The sequence below is a fragment of the Plutella xylostella genome, chromosome 26 (genome assembly GCF_932276165.1).
Source record: "Plutella xylostella chromosome 26, ilPluXylo3.1, whole genome shotgun sequence".
NCBI lineage: Eukaryota > Metazoa > Arthropoda > Insecta > Lepidoptera > Plutellidae > Plutella > Plutella xylostella.
Genome location: NC_064006.1, coordinates 4,195,709 through 4,208,522, shown reverse-complemented (window position 1 = coordinate 4,208,522; position 12,814 = coordinate 4,195,709). Strand labels below are relative to the sequence as shown.

General features: G+C 36.6%; 1 protein-coding gene across 1 annotated transcript in view; it reads right to left on the bottom strand.

Moving 5' to 3' along the window:
- Positions 1–12,814, bottom strand: part of LOC105381740 (ABC transporter G family member 20) — a 71,731-nt gene that overhangs the window by 20,766 nt on the left and 38,151 nt on the right. The window contains exons 3-6 of the mRNA XM_038111570.2: positions 11,614–11,773; positions 9,129–9,265; positions 7,292–7,417; positions 1,799–1,892 (exon numbers count right to left, since the gene is read on the bottom strand). Coding sequence (XP_037967498.2) covers positions 1,799–1,892; positions 7,292–7,417; positions 9,129–9,265; positions 11,614–11,773 — 517 coding nt within the window. The remainder of the gene's footprint in view (positions 1–1,798; positions 1,893–7,291; positions 7,418–9,128; positions 9,266–11,613; positions 11,774–12,814) is intronic.

Below are 12,814 nucleotides of genomic sequence, written 5' to 3'. Positions count from 1 at the left end.
GGTGATGTAGCAAGGGCTACCACACTAGGCTAGGCCTGTGTCGTGGACAGCCAGTAAACAGGATGCAGATGCATAGGCTAAAGTATTTTAAGTGTGTGTTGTCTATACACAAAAAGGTATTCTGAGAATTTGGCCCTAGAAACGTCTCTCAGTGCATTTTGCATATATTATTGACATCTTACTCGTCTTAAATGACCAGACTACATAGCTGTATTATGAGCTGATGTTTTTTTCCGGGGAGCACATTTTAAATAAACGATTTTTTACGTCTCGGTTTCTATGCATAATTAAATGATTACTTTATATTTTTAGAAGGACTTTGCTGAAGCTGAATTTATTTCTATGGTGATGATGGCTTTATTTGTATTTACATAAGTCCTATAAAAGTATTTTTGGCCGGGATGAAGCAATCCAATTTACCTAGCAATAAATAAGTTCAGTTTGTGAAATATTTTTCGCGACCAATTAACTTTTTCGCAATTGTAATTTCCTAAGAAAACTCTTTTTCAATGAGTCAACTTCGCAAGGTTTTTCAATAAAATAGGTGTTTCCGCAATTTTCTGTGTTTTTGAGGCTCAGCTATTTTAAGTAATTCCCTTTTAGTAACCACGTGTCAAATTTAACTTTAACAGTAACATAAGTAGGTATTTATTATTACAAACATGATTATTAGTCAGTAAAAAGCAATAGAATTCGATCGTTTTCAACTGAAAATATAATTATTATAAAAACTTCTAATGACAACAACTTATTTGGCTTACAATAGCTAAAAAAGAAGATTAAAGGTTACAGTATAATAATATGAAAAAGTTTTAACTGTAACGCTAATGTTAGTTCTATACAAACAAATGATGCCATATTCACAACATAATCATAACATTCATAACACTAACTGTAATTCTTTAGGTACAATACTATGGTTTTGCAGTTATAAATACTAGTAAAGTAGTAAGTAGTAACTACTTTTATCTCAGATGCTACAATGACAAATGCAAATGTAAAGTTATTCAACTTGCCTTTGTCCTACAGTGGACCAACATACAAGCTGTATAGGTGTGTTTTTGTAGTAGGTACCTATAGGGTTCATCAAAATCATTTTCAATTAATCTATGTTTAATAATTACGATGATTACACACGATAAAAGTCGATAACCAGGTTAGACGATTAAACTTTTGCCATTAACCTGGATTAGCGAAATAAATATCCGTTTTATTGTAGACTTCTTAATACCTTTATGAGGTTATGTGATAATACGATTATTACGGGAAACCGAATCTCTAAAACTTTTTGATGGGGCAAACAGTACTAGTAAGTAGTACTTATAAAATATTTTATGTAAATAATATAACTAAACTGTATTATACAGGGAAATGTCCATTTACGGACTCAAAATAATAATCTTAATGATTTTCCTGCACTTCCTAAAGGTTGGGTTGACAAATAAAAAATAGGTGCAGCCATTTTGGAGCTACGTTACCACAGACATAATCACACACACAGACACACAGAAATACAGACACGTTAGCCTTATAACACCACTCTTCTTACTGTAGTGGTTAAAACGTATAAATCACGTAATGACAGGTTCCTTTCTATAGACACATTTCACAGCCAAAAATATAGTTTAAAAAAGTATTTAAATAGACTGAATAATTTAACTGAATCAAAAACGTATTAAGATCACATAAGTTAATATATTATGTTTTAGTGATAAACGTTTAAGCTTATTATGTATTTTATCTTTGTAATTTATGGTATGCTAAGTTCCAAATAAAGTAAATAAATAAATATACTCACGAGGCTGGCCTGCTTGGTCTCGTCGATGTAGTGCGTGGTGATGATGACGGTGGTGCGCTTGTCCTTGGTCACCTCCACCAGGTGGTCCCAGATACTGTTGGAGACATAAACAAGAATAATGTCATTAAAACCTGATTGCAGATTGTTTGGCAAGAGATTAATATTCTTCTTCTTACAGTTTACATCAAACGAACAATAGACTTAGAGCATTCCTTCGGGATATTATTTTTAGTGTAAACGAATGGATAGGTAGAACCAACGAGAAACTAGGACCATAGAACAACGCGGACTCGGCTCGGTCGTACGTTAGGATCATAGATAGACTAATAATACGTCAAAACAAGAATACAAGTATGAAAGTATGTATACTGTTTCGCTTCGTAATACTTTAGTTTTTTTTATATAGGTATACATATTTTTTACACTTCCTTGCATTTCGATGACGCGTCATCGTTGACGCGTTGACGATGGGATAATTTTAGCATTAAGGGCCTGTACAGGTGACGTGCCCCGCCAAATTTGGGTTTTCAATGCTCTTCACACAGCACACGCAGTGACACGCACACATGTAAGTTTGCACAGTGGGTCGATAAACTTTTACTCGCCAACTTTATTGACAATTATTTTCAAGTAGTGATTTGAGGGTAAGTTTAATTTTTAATTACACTGGTAAGCACCAGGAAAGAGTAGAAATTAATAGGGTTGCCACTTTTCTCCATACTCGGAACCCGATTAGATTTCTAAACAAATGTGGTATTTACTTGTAGAAAGGTAACTACAGGTATTAAAGTGTAGATAATAAGTTATACTAAGGGTATACTAAGCCGAAAGGGGATGACTCAAGGGGTCATTCTGAACAACTTTAGTTCTACGAGTTTTGCAAAAACGCGAAAAAAAAAATTCGTTTTCCATGGTAAAAAGTCACGTGTCAACAAAGTTTCTATGATAAAGGTTTTTTTGGTTAATTTTTAAAACTCGTAGAACAAAAGTTCAGAATCAGTCTCACTTGTTTTAACCCGACTGCCGAAGGAGGAGAGTAATGTTTTTTGATTGTATGTATGTATGTTTGTAAGTATATGTAAGTTTTGGTGGCAGAATAATATTTTTTCATATTTTTAGAGTTTCGTACCTCAAAAGGAAAAAAGCAACCGTTATAAGATCTCTTTGTTGTCCGTCTGTCTGACTGACTGTCTGTCACTGCCCTTTTTCTCAGAAACGGGTAAAGATATTTCGCATAGATATGAGGAGTACCCAAAAAAAATTGGGGTACTCCCTCTCCCATACAAGTAAATTGGGGCTGATATTTTTTCCGGTTATTTTGATGGTGTAGGTAGGGTATCGTTGAATAGGTCTTTTAATATAATAGGTATAAAAAAAGGTAAAAATATAATTATTTGGCTTTTACCCTTAAATTTGGGGACCACACCATAAACAAATCCTAATTTAAAAAAATAACGCGTCCTTATTCCGAGGTAAATCACAACATTAGAAAGTAAGTAAGAAAAATAAGCATTTGTAACCATCAATATTGATGTGAAACATTGTCTTCTGTAAGAGTATACGTTTAATTTTATATTTCTTAACACACATTCATTGATAACACATTTATCATTGACGGCCGAATGGCGTAGTGGTTAGTGACCCTGACTGCTGAGCCGAAGGTCCCGGGTTCGATTCCCGGCTGGGGCAGATATTTGTTTAAACACAGATATTTGTTCTCGGGTCTTGGTTGTTGATATTTATAATTAGTATCTATCTATCTATGTATTTGTGTAAATATATCAGCTGTCCGACACCCATAACACAGGTTCGGCCTAGCTTGGGGTCGGATGGCCGTGTGTGAGATGTCCCCACATATTATATTATTAATTATACTTAAAAAAATATAATTTATTACACATGTCGATTTACCCTAATACCGAGGTAGGATTATGGTTTCTTCCATATACCGAGGTAGCCTGTTCCATATTCCGAGTTAGTCCTGTCAGTGGCTCCATGAGTGTGGCCATGAACGTAAGGAAATTACAATCGAAAATATCGATATACTTTTTTAACCTTAAAGTACTCCAAATAAATTTAATTATTCTAAATATTAGTTGAAAATAATGAAAAGAATTAAATACTCTCCATTTATATTGGTTTTCGTGATAATTTCTATTATTTATGTACCTACCTACCATTTTCATAATTCATTATTGCAACTGGTAACATTGGCTAGAAAAAAATATTCATAATGCTTCTATGATGTTCTATGGACTTTTCCAAGCGATTAAAAAAAAAATAGAGTAGAGATGGGGTAAATTGAAGAAATAGTGACAGTAATCGAATATAATCGATTATTGAACTCGAATGATTTAAACATTTTTACTATAGTTTTTATCTAAGTAAGGTCTAAATTTTTTCCACGATATTTTATGTTCTTACTTGTAATGTTTAATAGTTGATGATACGTAATAAAAGTAGATGTGTAAGGACTGAGGAAAAGTATCGAATACATACAAAAGCACAAATACCTTATCAGTACTAATTTCCGATGAGTACCTAATGTAGGTATTTACCATAAACGAATATGATTATAATAAAAGTATCTACCCAGGAATCGATCCAGCATCGATTATTTTTTCATACAAGCATAGGTCGGAAGCAAGGAACATTGCACTAGGTACATCTCTATGGCGCATGCGCGCTGGACTGGAGGCGCGCCGGCGCCATGTTGAGTTTTCCGCCGAAAAGTTTGCCGCTATTCTTTGAAAGTATTTTTTGTTAAGTCTTTACATTAGAAAACAAACATCTTTTATTAAATTATTATGTTTGTATTTGCAATATGCAATTGGAAAATCGATAAGGTAAGCTTGTGTGCGAATTATTTTAGGAAATTACGTAAAATGGAAATATTTTTATGTTTTTATCAGTAATTTGGCATCAGTTTAGTTACTAACCTAGGTTTTTGTTCTAGCGATAGCGTTTTCGTTTCTAAACTCACTAAGTTTTGTGAAAATGGGTACCTACTTATAAGGATAAGATTAATTCTGGCAACTATCCATACAATTTACCTACTTACTTTATTTTTCAGTGACAACAAGAAGAAAATGAAAAAATCCACCAGACCCCTAAACCAAACATGAAATGCAGTATACAGGACATTCATTTATCTGGGAATTCTGGGATAACAATATTACAACGGCCATCAGACCACGAAGTAGAAGGATAATGGAAATAAAATACAGAAATGAAATTAGGCAATTGTGTATATAAGTGTTATAAAAACTCAACCGTCGTCGTGTGTGTTATTTTATTCACCCAAAGAAAGTTTTACGTCTACAAATTTCTTTCTTTCTTCTTTTAAAAAGAGTAGTATCTAGTAGTAGTTTCGTAAAGTCAGGCATATCTATCCAGACCCCTTTTAAATTTAGGAAGAAAGTCGCTAATTCATCTTGATTTTATGGTTTGATGACGGCATCGGATGACACTGCGAAGGTGTGATGTAGAGTCATATTCCGATTTTCGAGGTACCTACCTATGTAAAATGTCATACTCCATATTAGGGGTTCAGCAAGTATTTTAATAATCCATATTTCGAGTTATCAAATTATCGATTTAGAAACAACATAGATATGTTACTCAAATCATACATAAAATATTGGTAAAAATATGTATCACTTACGTTAATAGCGATAAAATAACACTATTTTTTATCATTTCAAATATACATACTAAGTTAAGGTTTTCTAGGTAACCATGATTTTTGCGTCAACAATTATTGTGTCATATTAAGATTCCTAGAGGATATTTTGTACCGCCGAATTAGGTTATAAGCTTGTCACGTTCATCATTATTATTATGTAATTAAGCATATACTTCAAATGTTATTATTTGTAAAGTTATAAGATAAAAATCATGACATAGTATTTTTCCTTATACCGAGGGTAACTCGGAGTTAGGAACAACGTATAAAAATCAGGCCATTATACCGAGGTATTTTGTTTTTGAGTTTAAAGGGGTTAAATTAGTTTAAAAAGAGTTAAAATTTAAATTTAATGTAAGTATAAGAATATAATAAACTAAATATAAACTATTTACAAAGTTGAACGTCGTATAAATATTAAAAAACACAATTATTAAATATGGCTGGCCTTACGTAAGCCGGGTCGCGTTTGTATGAAAAACATGGCGGCGTCGCCCTCACGGCACATTACATGAGTTTTTAGTAATTTTAGGCAATTTTAAACATATTTACTACATCAAGTAGTTTCAGTTAAAGATAATGAACGATTAAATGTAATTTTAGAGTATCCAAACCTATTAAAATGAGTAATAATCATGAAAATAAATATAACTCGAAATAAGGACGCCATTTTGAACACCGCGAAATATGGACTCTCTACCTTATATAAATACTTATTCAATGTTTCAATGAGTATAATTAATGACTAAACACAGAGATTATGATGACACGGCGATAGCAAAAAGAAACCGAGAAAATGAAGAAAATATAAAAACCTTATTCGAAATTGAACCAGGAGACCATTACTAATTATTATTAATTGGAGTTCTAAGTTCAAGTAAGTACAAATATGATTAATATTATATATAAATATATTTTTTTTTTATATTTATTTTGGAAAGAAAACAATTCATATGAGAATTTCGTGAGAAAACACTTCAACAGCTTAGAGACCAATCGAAAGAAAAAGGGTTCCTTCAATAGGTTTTCTTACAAACGCGTACCTACCACCTCCTATTGAACTCTCACATTTCGACCGTATGTTAATGGGAATAAAGGCCATTATGTAACGCTCGTGTAGGTGGTAAATTATTATGCATGAAGACAAAAGGTATCCTCTGAGGTGGCATATGTTTTATTTAATTTGATTTTACTGTCTCTGCCGTATACGGTACTCATACGAATGAAATAGGGTTATTTTATTCCCGTCCGCTTGTGCATAATTTTGTCGTGTTGAATGGTTCTATACCACTTTGCTATTGGTTGAATTATTCTTTGAAACTTTCAATAGCTTTTATTGCGTAAATGGTAAGTACCTATATATTCAACTGAAAGCCCCGACTCAGCTCGTCATTCCGTCACTCTATATTTTTATGCAGTTTGTAATAAATGTAGCTGCTAATAGTAGGTAGTGGTCTATCTGTATATTGACACAAGTACAACTTAGTCTGAACGTGAGAGCTAAAGTGTATGTATGTGTCTTAAATTAGTTGCTCCTATGTTTCGAAGTAATTTGTTAACGTTCTATAAACTTAAAATACGGTAGGTATATGAATTTGGGAGTAATATTATTAGGTAGTAGACTCGCTTTTTTACAGCATACGATTTCATCACGCACGCGGGATGGCATGCCCTTTTCCCGCGTCTCGCGTGCATATACCTACAGCATATGCCACGCGTTACAATGAATACTTGAAGTATGAACGGGGGGCAATCCAGCGTGTTTGATCAAATCCTCATGCTGTTAAAAACCGGCCCAGTAGCATTACCTCTGTCTCAGCACCGGGTCCACTCCAACAGTCGGCTCATCGAGGATCAGCAGCTCAGGGTCGTGGAGCAGGGCGGCTGCGAGCGACACTCGCCTCTGCTGCCCTCCGGATAGGTTCTTTACTTGTCTGAAATGAGGGGGGATGGAGGTAAGTCATTTTTTAATAGGAGTGCTACCATAGAAAATGCGAAGGTTCCTTATACCCGTTAACTTCTCATGCCAAAAGCACTTCAGTTATGCTATTTCTTCCCCTTGTGGAGATTGGTATACATGGAGTTTTACAGAAATAGATCATAATAATATGCAGTAAAATCGTACATGTACAATCTCACTTATAAGTTATGCTCTCCTTTATATGCCAATTTAGTAAATTACGCTATTAACCTAATGACCTGAGCCATTTCCTTGATGCATTCAAAGAACAATAAAAGTTGCACTTTGTTTCATAGGTAAGATATTCAAGAATATTATAGAAACTGAATGTTGGTAGTAGTTGGTAGAAAAGTTACTATATTTTTAGATCTAGGTCCAACCTAAGCCTGGAAGCTAAATATCCAGCAAATCTTATACCTACGTTATTAAGTATATAGAATTAGGAACCAATAAGTTTACATTTTACAACAACAGGACTAAAATAAATAATGCCTTTAGAATTGCTACTTATCAAATAGAAACGGTTTATATTCGTAACATAAATATATTCGTACTTATTTAATACGGAATATGCAGGTGGGTACTGATTTTGATTATAAATGCTATTTCCATTTTAATCCAAATTAGTTATATGCATAGAACAACGCGAACTCGGGTATGCTATTATGTAAGCACGCACAATGTGATGACATTCCTAAAATATCTGTGTAATTGGGTATTCACTTCGAAATTAGGTATGCCATTTTGTTGTACAATAATATTTTCACACGCTTCACGCTTGTAGAAAACTGATTGGGTCTTATTTTATCAATAGCATTCAAATATTGATTCAAGTTTCTCACATTAGAATAGTTTCGGGTTTCGGGTAGATATAAGTTCTATCCGTCCCGCGCCCTAGTCCTCTGTCGAATAAAGTACATACATACACCGGTTGTCTCAATTTTAACAATGTAAAATACCATGCAATACGGACTTATCCCATCCACCTCACCCCAGCAATGAAAAAGTTTAGTTTGCTAATATTCTGATGTGCTGTTAAATGTACGTACACCAATATTGCCGACGGCGGCAGCGTCATTAAGGTCGTATTTTCCGTTTAGTAATCATTATTAACCGTCTTCGAAAAAGAAGAACGTTTTCAATTCGTCTGTATGTATGTTTACCGACTACTCCGCCATTTATGGACCGATATTGATAATTGTTTTTTGTGCTATATCATTGCTCACGATTGTATGCTATACCACCCAATATGGATATATTCCACCCACCTGGAGTAGCTGCATGGGCAGCTGCAGCAATGCCTGCCAAATGTTCTTCAATATAGCAGACGGCGTCATCAAGCTAGTCTTTTTCCGTTTAGAAGTAATTTGGTGCTATTGTCACTATTGCTTCTTCCTGAGTACCTGGAGTGACTGGGCAGCTGGCAGGCTCTGCCTACCTTGCCGTTGGAGCCAGATAGCCGTGGGTGCCACACATATCACACATCCTGTGCCTAGTTTAGGGTCTGATGGCCGTATCTGATAGAGTTTACTGTCTGATGGCAGTGTCTGATATTCATGTTACCGCCTTTCTCTTTCTTTCTGTCTTTCTGTCTTTCTTTCTGTCTGTCTTTCTGTCTTACAGGCTTTGTCTAGTTAAGGGTCGGATGTCCTTGTCTGAGATGTCCTACTCATTATCACTAGTACCTGGAGTGGCTGGGCAGCTGCAGCAGCTGCACGAGGAAGTCTGTGCGCTCGTCCACGCGCGCGGTGCTCATGCCCGCGATCCACCCGAAGTAGATCATGGTCTCGCGGATCGAGAACTCGCCGAACAGGGCGATCTCCTGCAAGGGAATGGAAGGGTTGGTTTGTAGTTAGGTAACGAGAGGAACGGAGATGAACGGGATTGCGACCAAATATTAAGGTGGGTACTGACCAACGTTACGGACTGTAATGTAACATTCCTAGCGAGCATGTTACGCAACGCTGTGTTCTAAAATCTCGCTGGTACTGGCTGCACGAATGCTCACGGTGTAACATGTTATATTACACCTCGATACTCGTAACGTTGTCAGTTCCCACCTTTACCAGCGTCGCTCGCTGGTCAAATCTGAAGTAACTTGTATGGATCTGGGAGGTCACTCTACTATTACAGACGGTGATTAAAACGAGATAGAGTCAGCCATGACGAGCCATCGCACAAAATCGCTCAGGAATACATCGTTGTACGGTGGCCTGCGCCTAAAAGTATACAGGCGGAGTATTTAAAATAGCGATCTTAAGCTCACATGCTGCTCAAGCAGATCCACATAAACACCACTGCTACACACATCACGCACAACACGTCCCCGGATTTATAACAGATGTAACTGGTCCCTTCATCATCAGGGATCGCTATTTTAAAAACTCCGCCTGTATTCTTTTAGGCGCCGCAGGCCACTGTACATGCCACGCTAAGGCTCTTGGACATTCCATTTAGATTTAATGTAGTCTATAACTAATAACTTTAAAACTATTTTTAATTATCATAACATTAATCCTTTCTACAATTTGTCATAAAGTATATTCATCGAATGACTAAACAACAAACATTCCTTCAAGGTGCAGATGTTATTCAAATGGCTAAGGTCGCGAATCTTCAACCGGCCAGTCATCTCTCATCATTATACACAAGGGCCGTCTGACGCGTCACAAGAAGATTCTTTCTGTCACGCGATAGCAAGTAATAACATAGAAATACACTATTGTATTACGGAACGACCATTTGATTGTAGGTGCCTATAGTTATTGCACGAACACAACCAAAACTTAAGGTCATGTTGCTAAAGCTGATTTGGTTTTAAGCGGGAAGCTGACAATTTATAAGTAGGTAATTAATAATGATAATGCATAAACATAGTAACTTATAAATGAAAATGTTTGTTTGTAATTAACCTCGTCGTTTCTGACGGGTCACTCTAGCATGCCAAAAACTAATGCCACTAATGACTTCTTATGCCATTCGTTCGGTTTTGACCCCCTACGTAAAAAAGGGGGTGTTGTAAGTGTTTGTGAGTAAACCTCCTGGCGTAGGAAGGGCAAACAAACATTACTTATACTTACTCTCGATTTTTATGAAAGAAGAATCGAGTGTGTATCTAAGTTGCTACTTGTAGCACACGTGTAATAACAAATATCAAATAAATATTACGATGTTTTCCTCTACAACCTATGAATTACTACCTCAGCAAAAAGCGTGCAAAACGTGCACGAATCAATAATTACAAAGATGGCATACCTAAGAATGTGCGTAAAAAGTTGGTTAAATCACAAACATATTTAAGAGCAGGTCTTTATGATGAATACTTCCCGTTAAAACTTTAAATGTACAATCAAGGCTCTTTATACTATGATAAAAAATAGGGTATCAAATCCGTTTTAAAAAAATAATTTTAAGTTCAGAATGGAATCTGTGTACATATCCCCAAGATAAATTCCTTTCCAAAGCCAGAACCATTTCAAAACGCGCTTTTACCAAGAAAAGTAAATGATACTTTTGACGCTTTGGACAGAAACAAGCAATCTTCTATTCTATTCTCTCTGGGGGTGTCTGTAGTACCTGCACATGGCTCTCTCGAATGGAACCTTTGTGCATATGCCCAAGGTCTAAACTGCCTTCCTAAGCTTGGACCATATTCCCACCACGCTGGTCCACTGCGGGTTGGCGGGTTCACATATCTAGATGTGCTAAATCTAGATATGCAGGTTTCCTCTCGATGTTTTCCTTCACCGTAAGAGCGATGGTATACATTGTACTTAAATTCAAAGAACTCATTGGTACATGTCAGCGCCGGGATTCGAACCCGCATCTCTGGCGTGAGAAGCGGGCGCTTAACCGACTGAACTGCCACCGCTCCTTTGTTCGTTTTTTATTCTATTAGTCTGTATTTTGTTATGGTTTTGTATAATTTTCTGATACCTAAGATTTTAATTCAATTTGTTGTTATTGTAAGTGCGTCAAATAAATGATTCTTTCTATCTCAGCTATTGTTGCTTCAGTTTACTCGGGAGCTAGGCTGGCTGAGCTGAAATCAAGGGAATATGTACAAAGGTTCCACTCGAGAGATCCACGAACAGCAACTTCGCCCCTTCTCAGAATAGAATAGAAAAGTGTGTTCTTTCTTTTTACATACTTCTTTTATTCTTTACATACCTGAGGCATATATCCAATCCGGGGCCCAGGGACGCCGCTGCCGGGGCTCCCGGGGCGGCCGCCGAGCACCCAGATCTCCCCAGAGTTGAGCCGCCGGCGCCCCACGATACAAGACAGCAGCGTCGTCTTGCCGCACCCTGACGCGCCGAGCAGCCCGTATCTGTGAGGGTTAGAATAGAATAGAATACTACTGTTTTGATTAATCAGAACACAAATAACAGTTTATACAGTGGACATTACTTAATAGGCGGCGGCCTTATCGCTAAAAGCGATCTCTTCCAGGCAATCTTTGGGTATGATTGATTGTAAAATATTAAGTACTTAATAGCGATGCGAAGACACCGCCTTTAAAGGTTTTCTGGAGGGAATTCCGCGATAAATAGTAGTTTATGGTAATGAAAGTTATGGGCCACACACTGCGAAGACCTGATAATCATATCCCGAAAGTGGCCCTAGAATGGAAACCCGGGCCCAGGGCTCAAGGCGACCCGGTCGACCAGCTCATACCTGGAAGCGGTCCATAGTCAGCGAGGCCCAAGAAAAAGGGAAGTCGTGGCCAGAGCTGTTTGTGATGGTGAAAGAGATTTTGAAATCGGCTCTCCGGTTAGATGGGGTGTGACTTGCGAAAGGTCGTTGGTAATGATTGGATGTGGAAATCTATATATCTGTATGCTCCAGCAGCGTGCATTGGGGGAGGCCTACATCCAGCACAAACTGACAAACCATCCAGCACAACTGAACTGCTATAAACTGATGGAATACTACGGGAAAGTCACTAGTATAACTCCACCCCATATAATTCTAGATGACTCAGTAACCCTCTTGTGTCCTGCAGAAATGCTTACGCAGGTAATCAGCTAATCGGGATAAAATCCCCGGATATTAAAGTTCCATATCTGAACAGATTTGCAACAAAGCTTCCAATTCATTCGAAAACACTATCGGTTCTTTTCAAATGAATATTTCAATCGAGAGCACTCTTTTAATATCTTTTCTCCGTTTATAGTTTCAGGGTTCGTTGGTGGAGTTGAAAAATAAAGACAGTAACGCCCGTTTTAAAATCAAATCGAAAATATTATAGTAAGTTGTGAAATAATTTTGATGCTGTCAAAATGTATTTAAGTGGACTTGGATATCTAGATTCCGTACCAATAGATGTCATTGTATACCAGTCTGATAAAACATGGTAAAAGATAGAAAG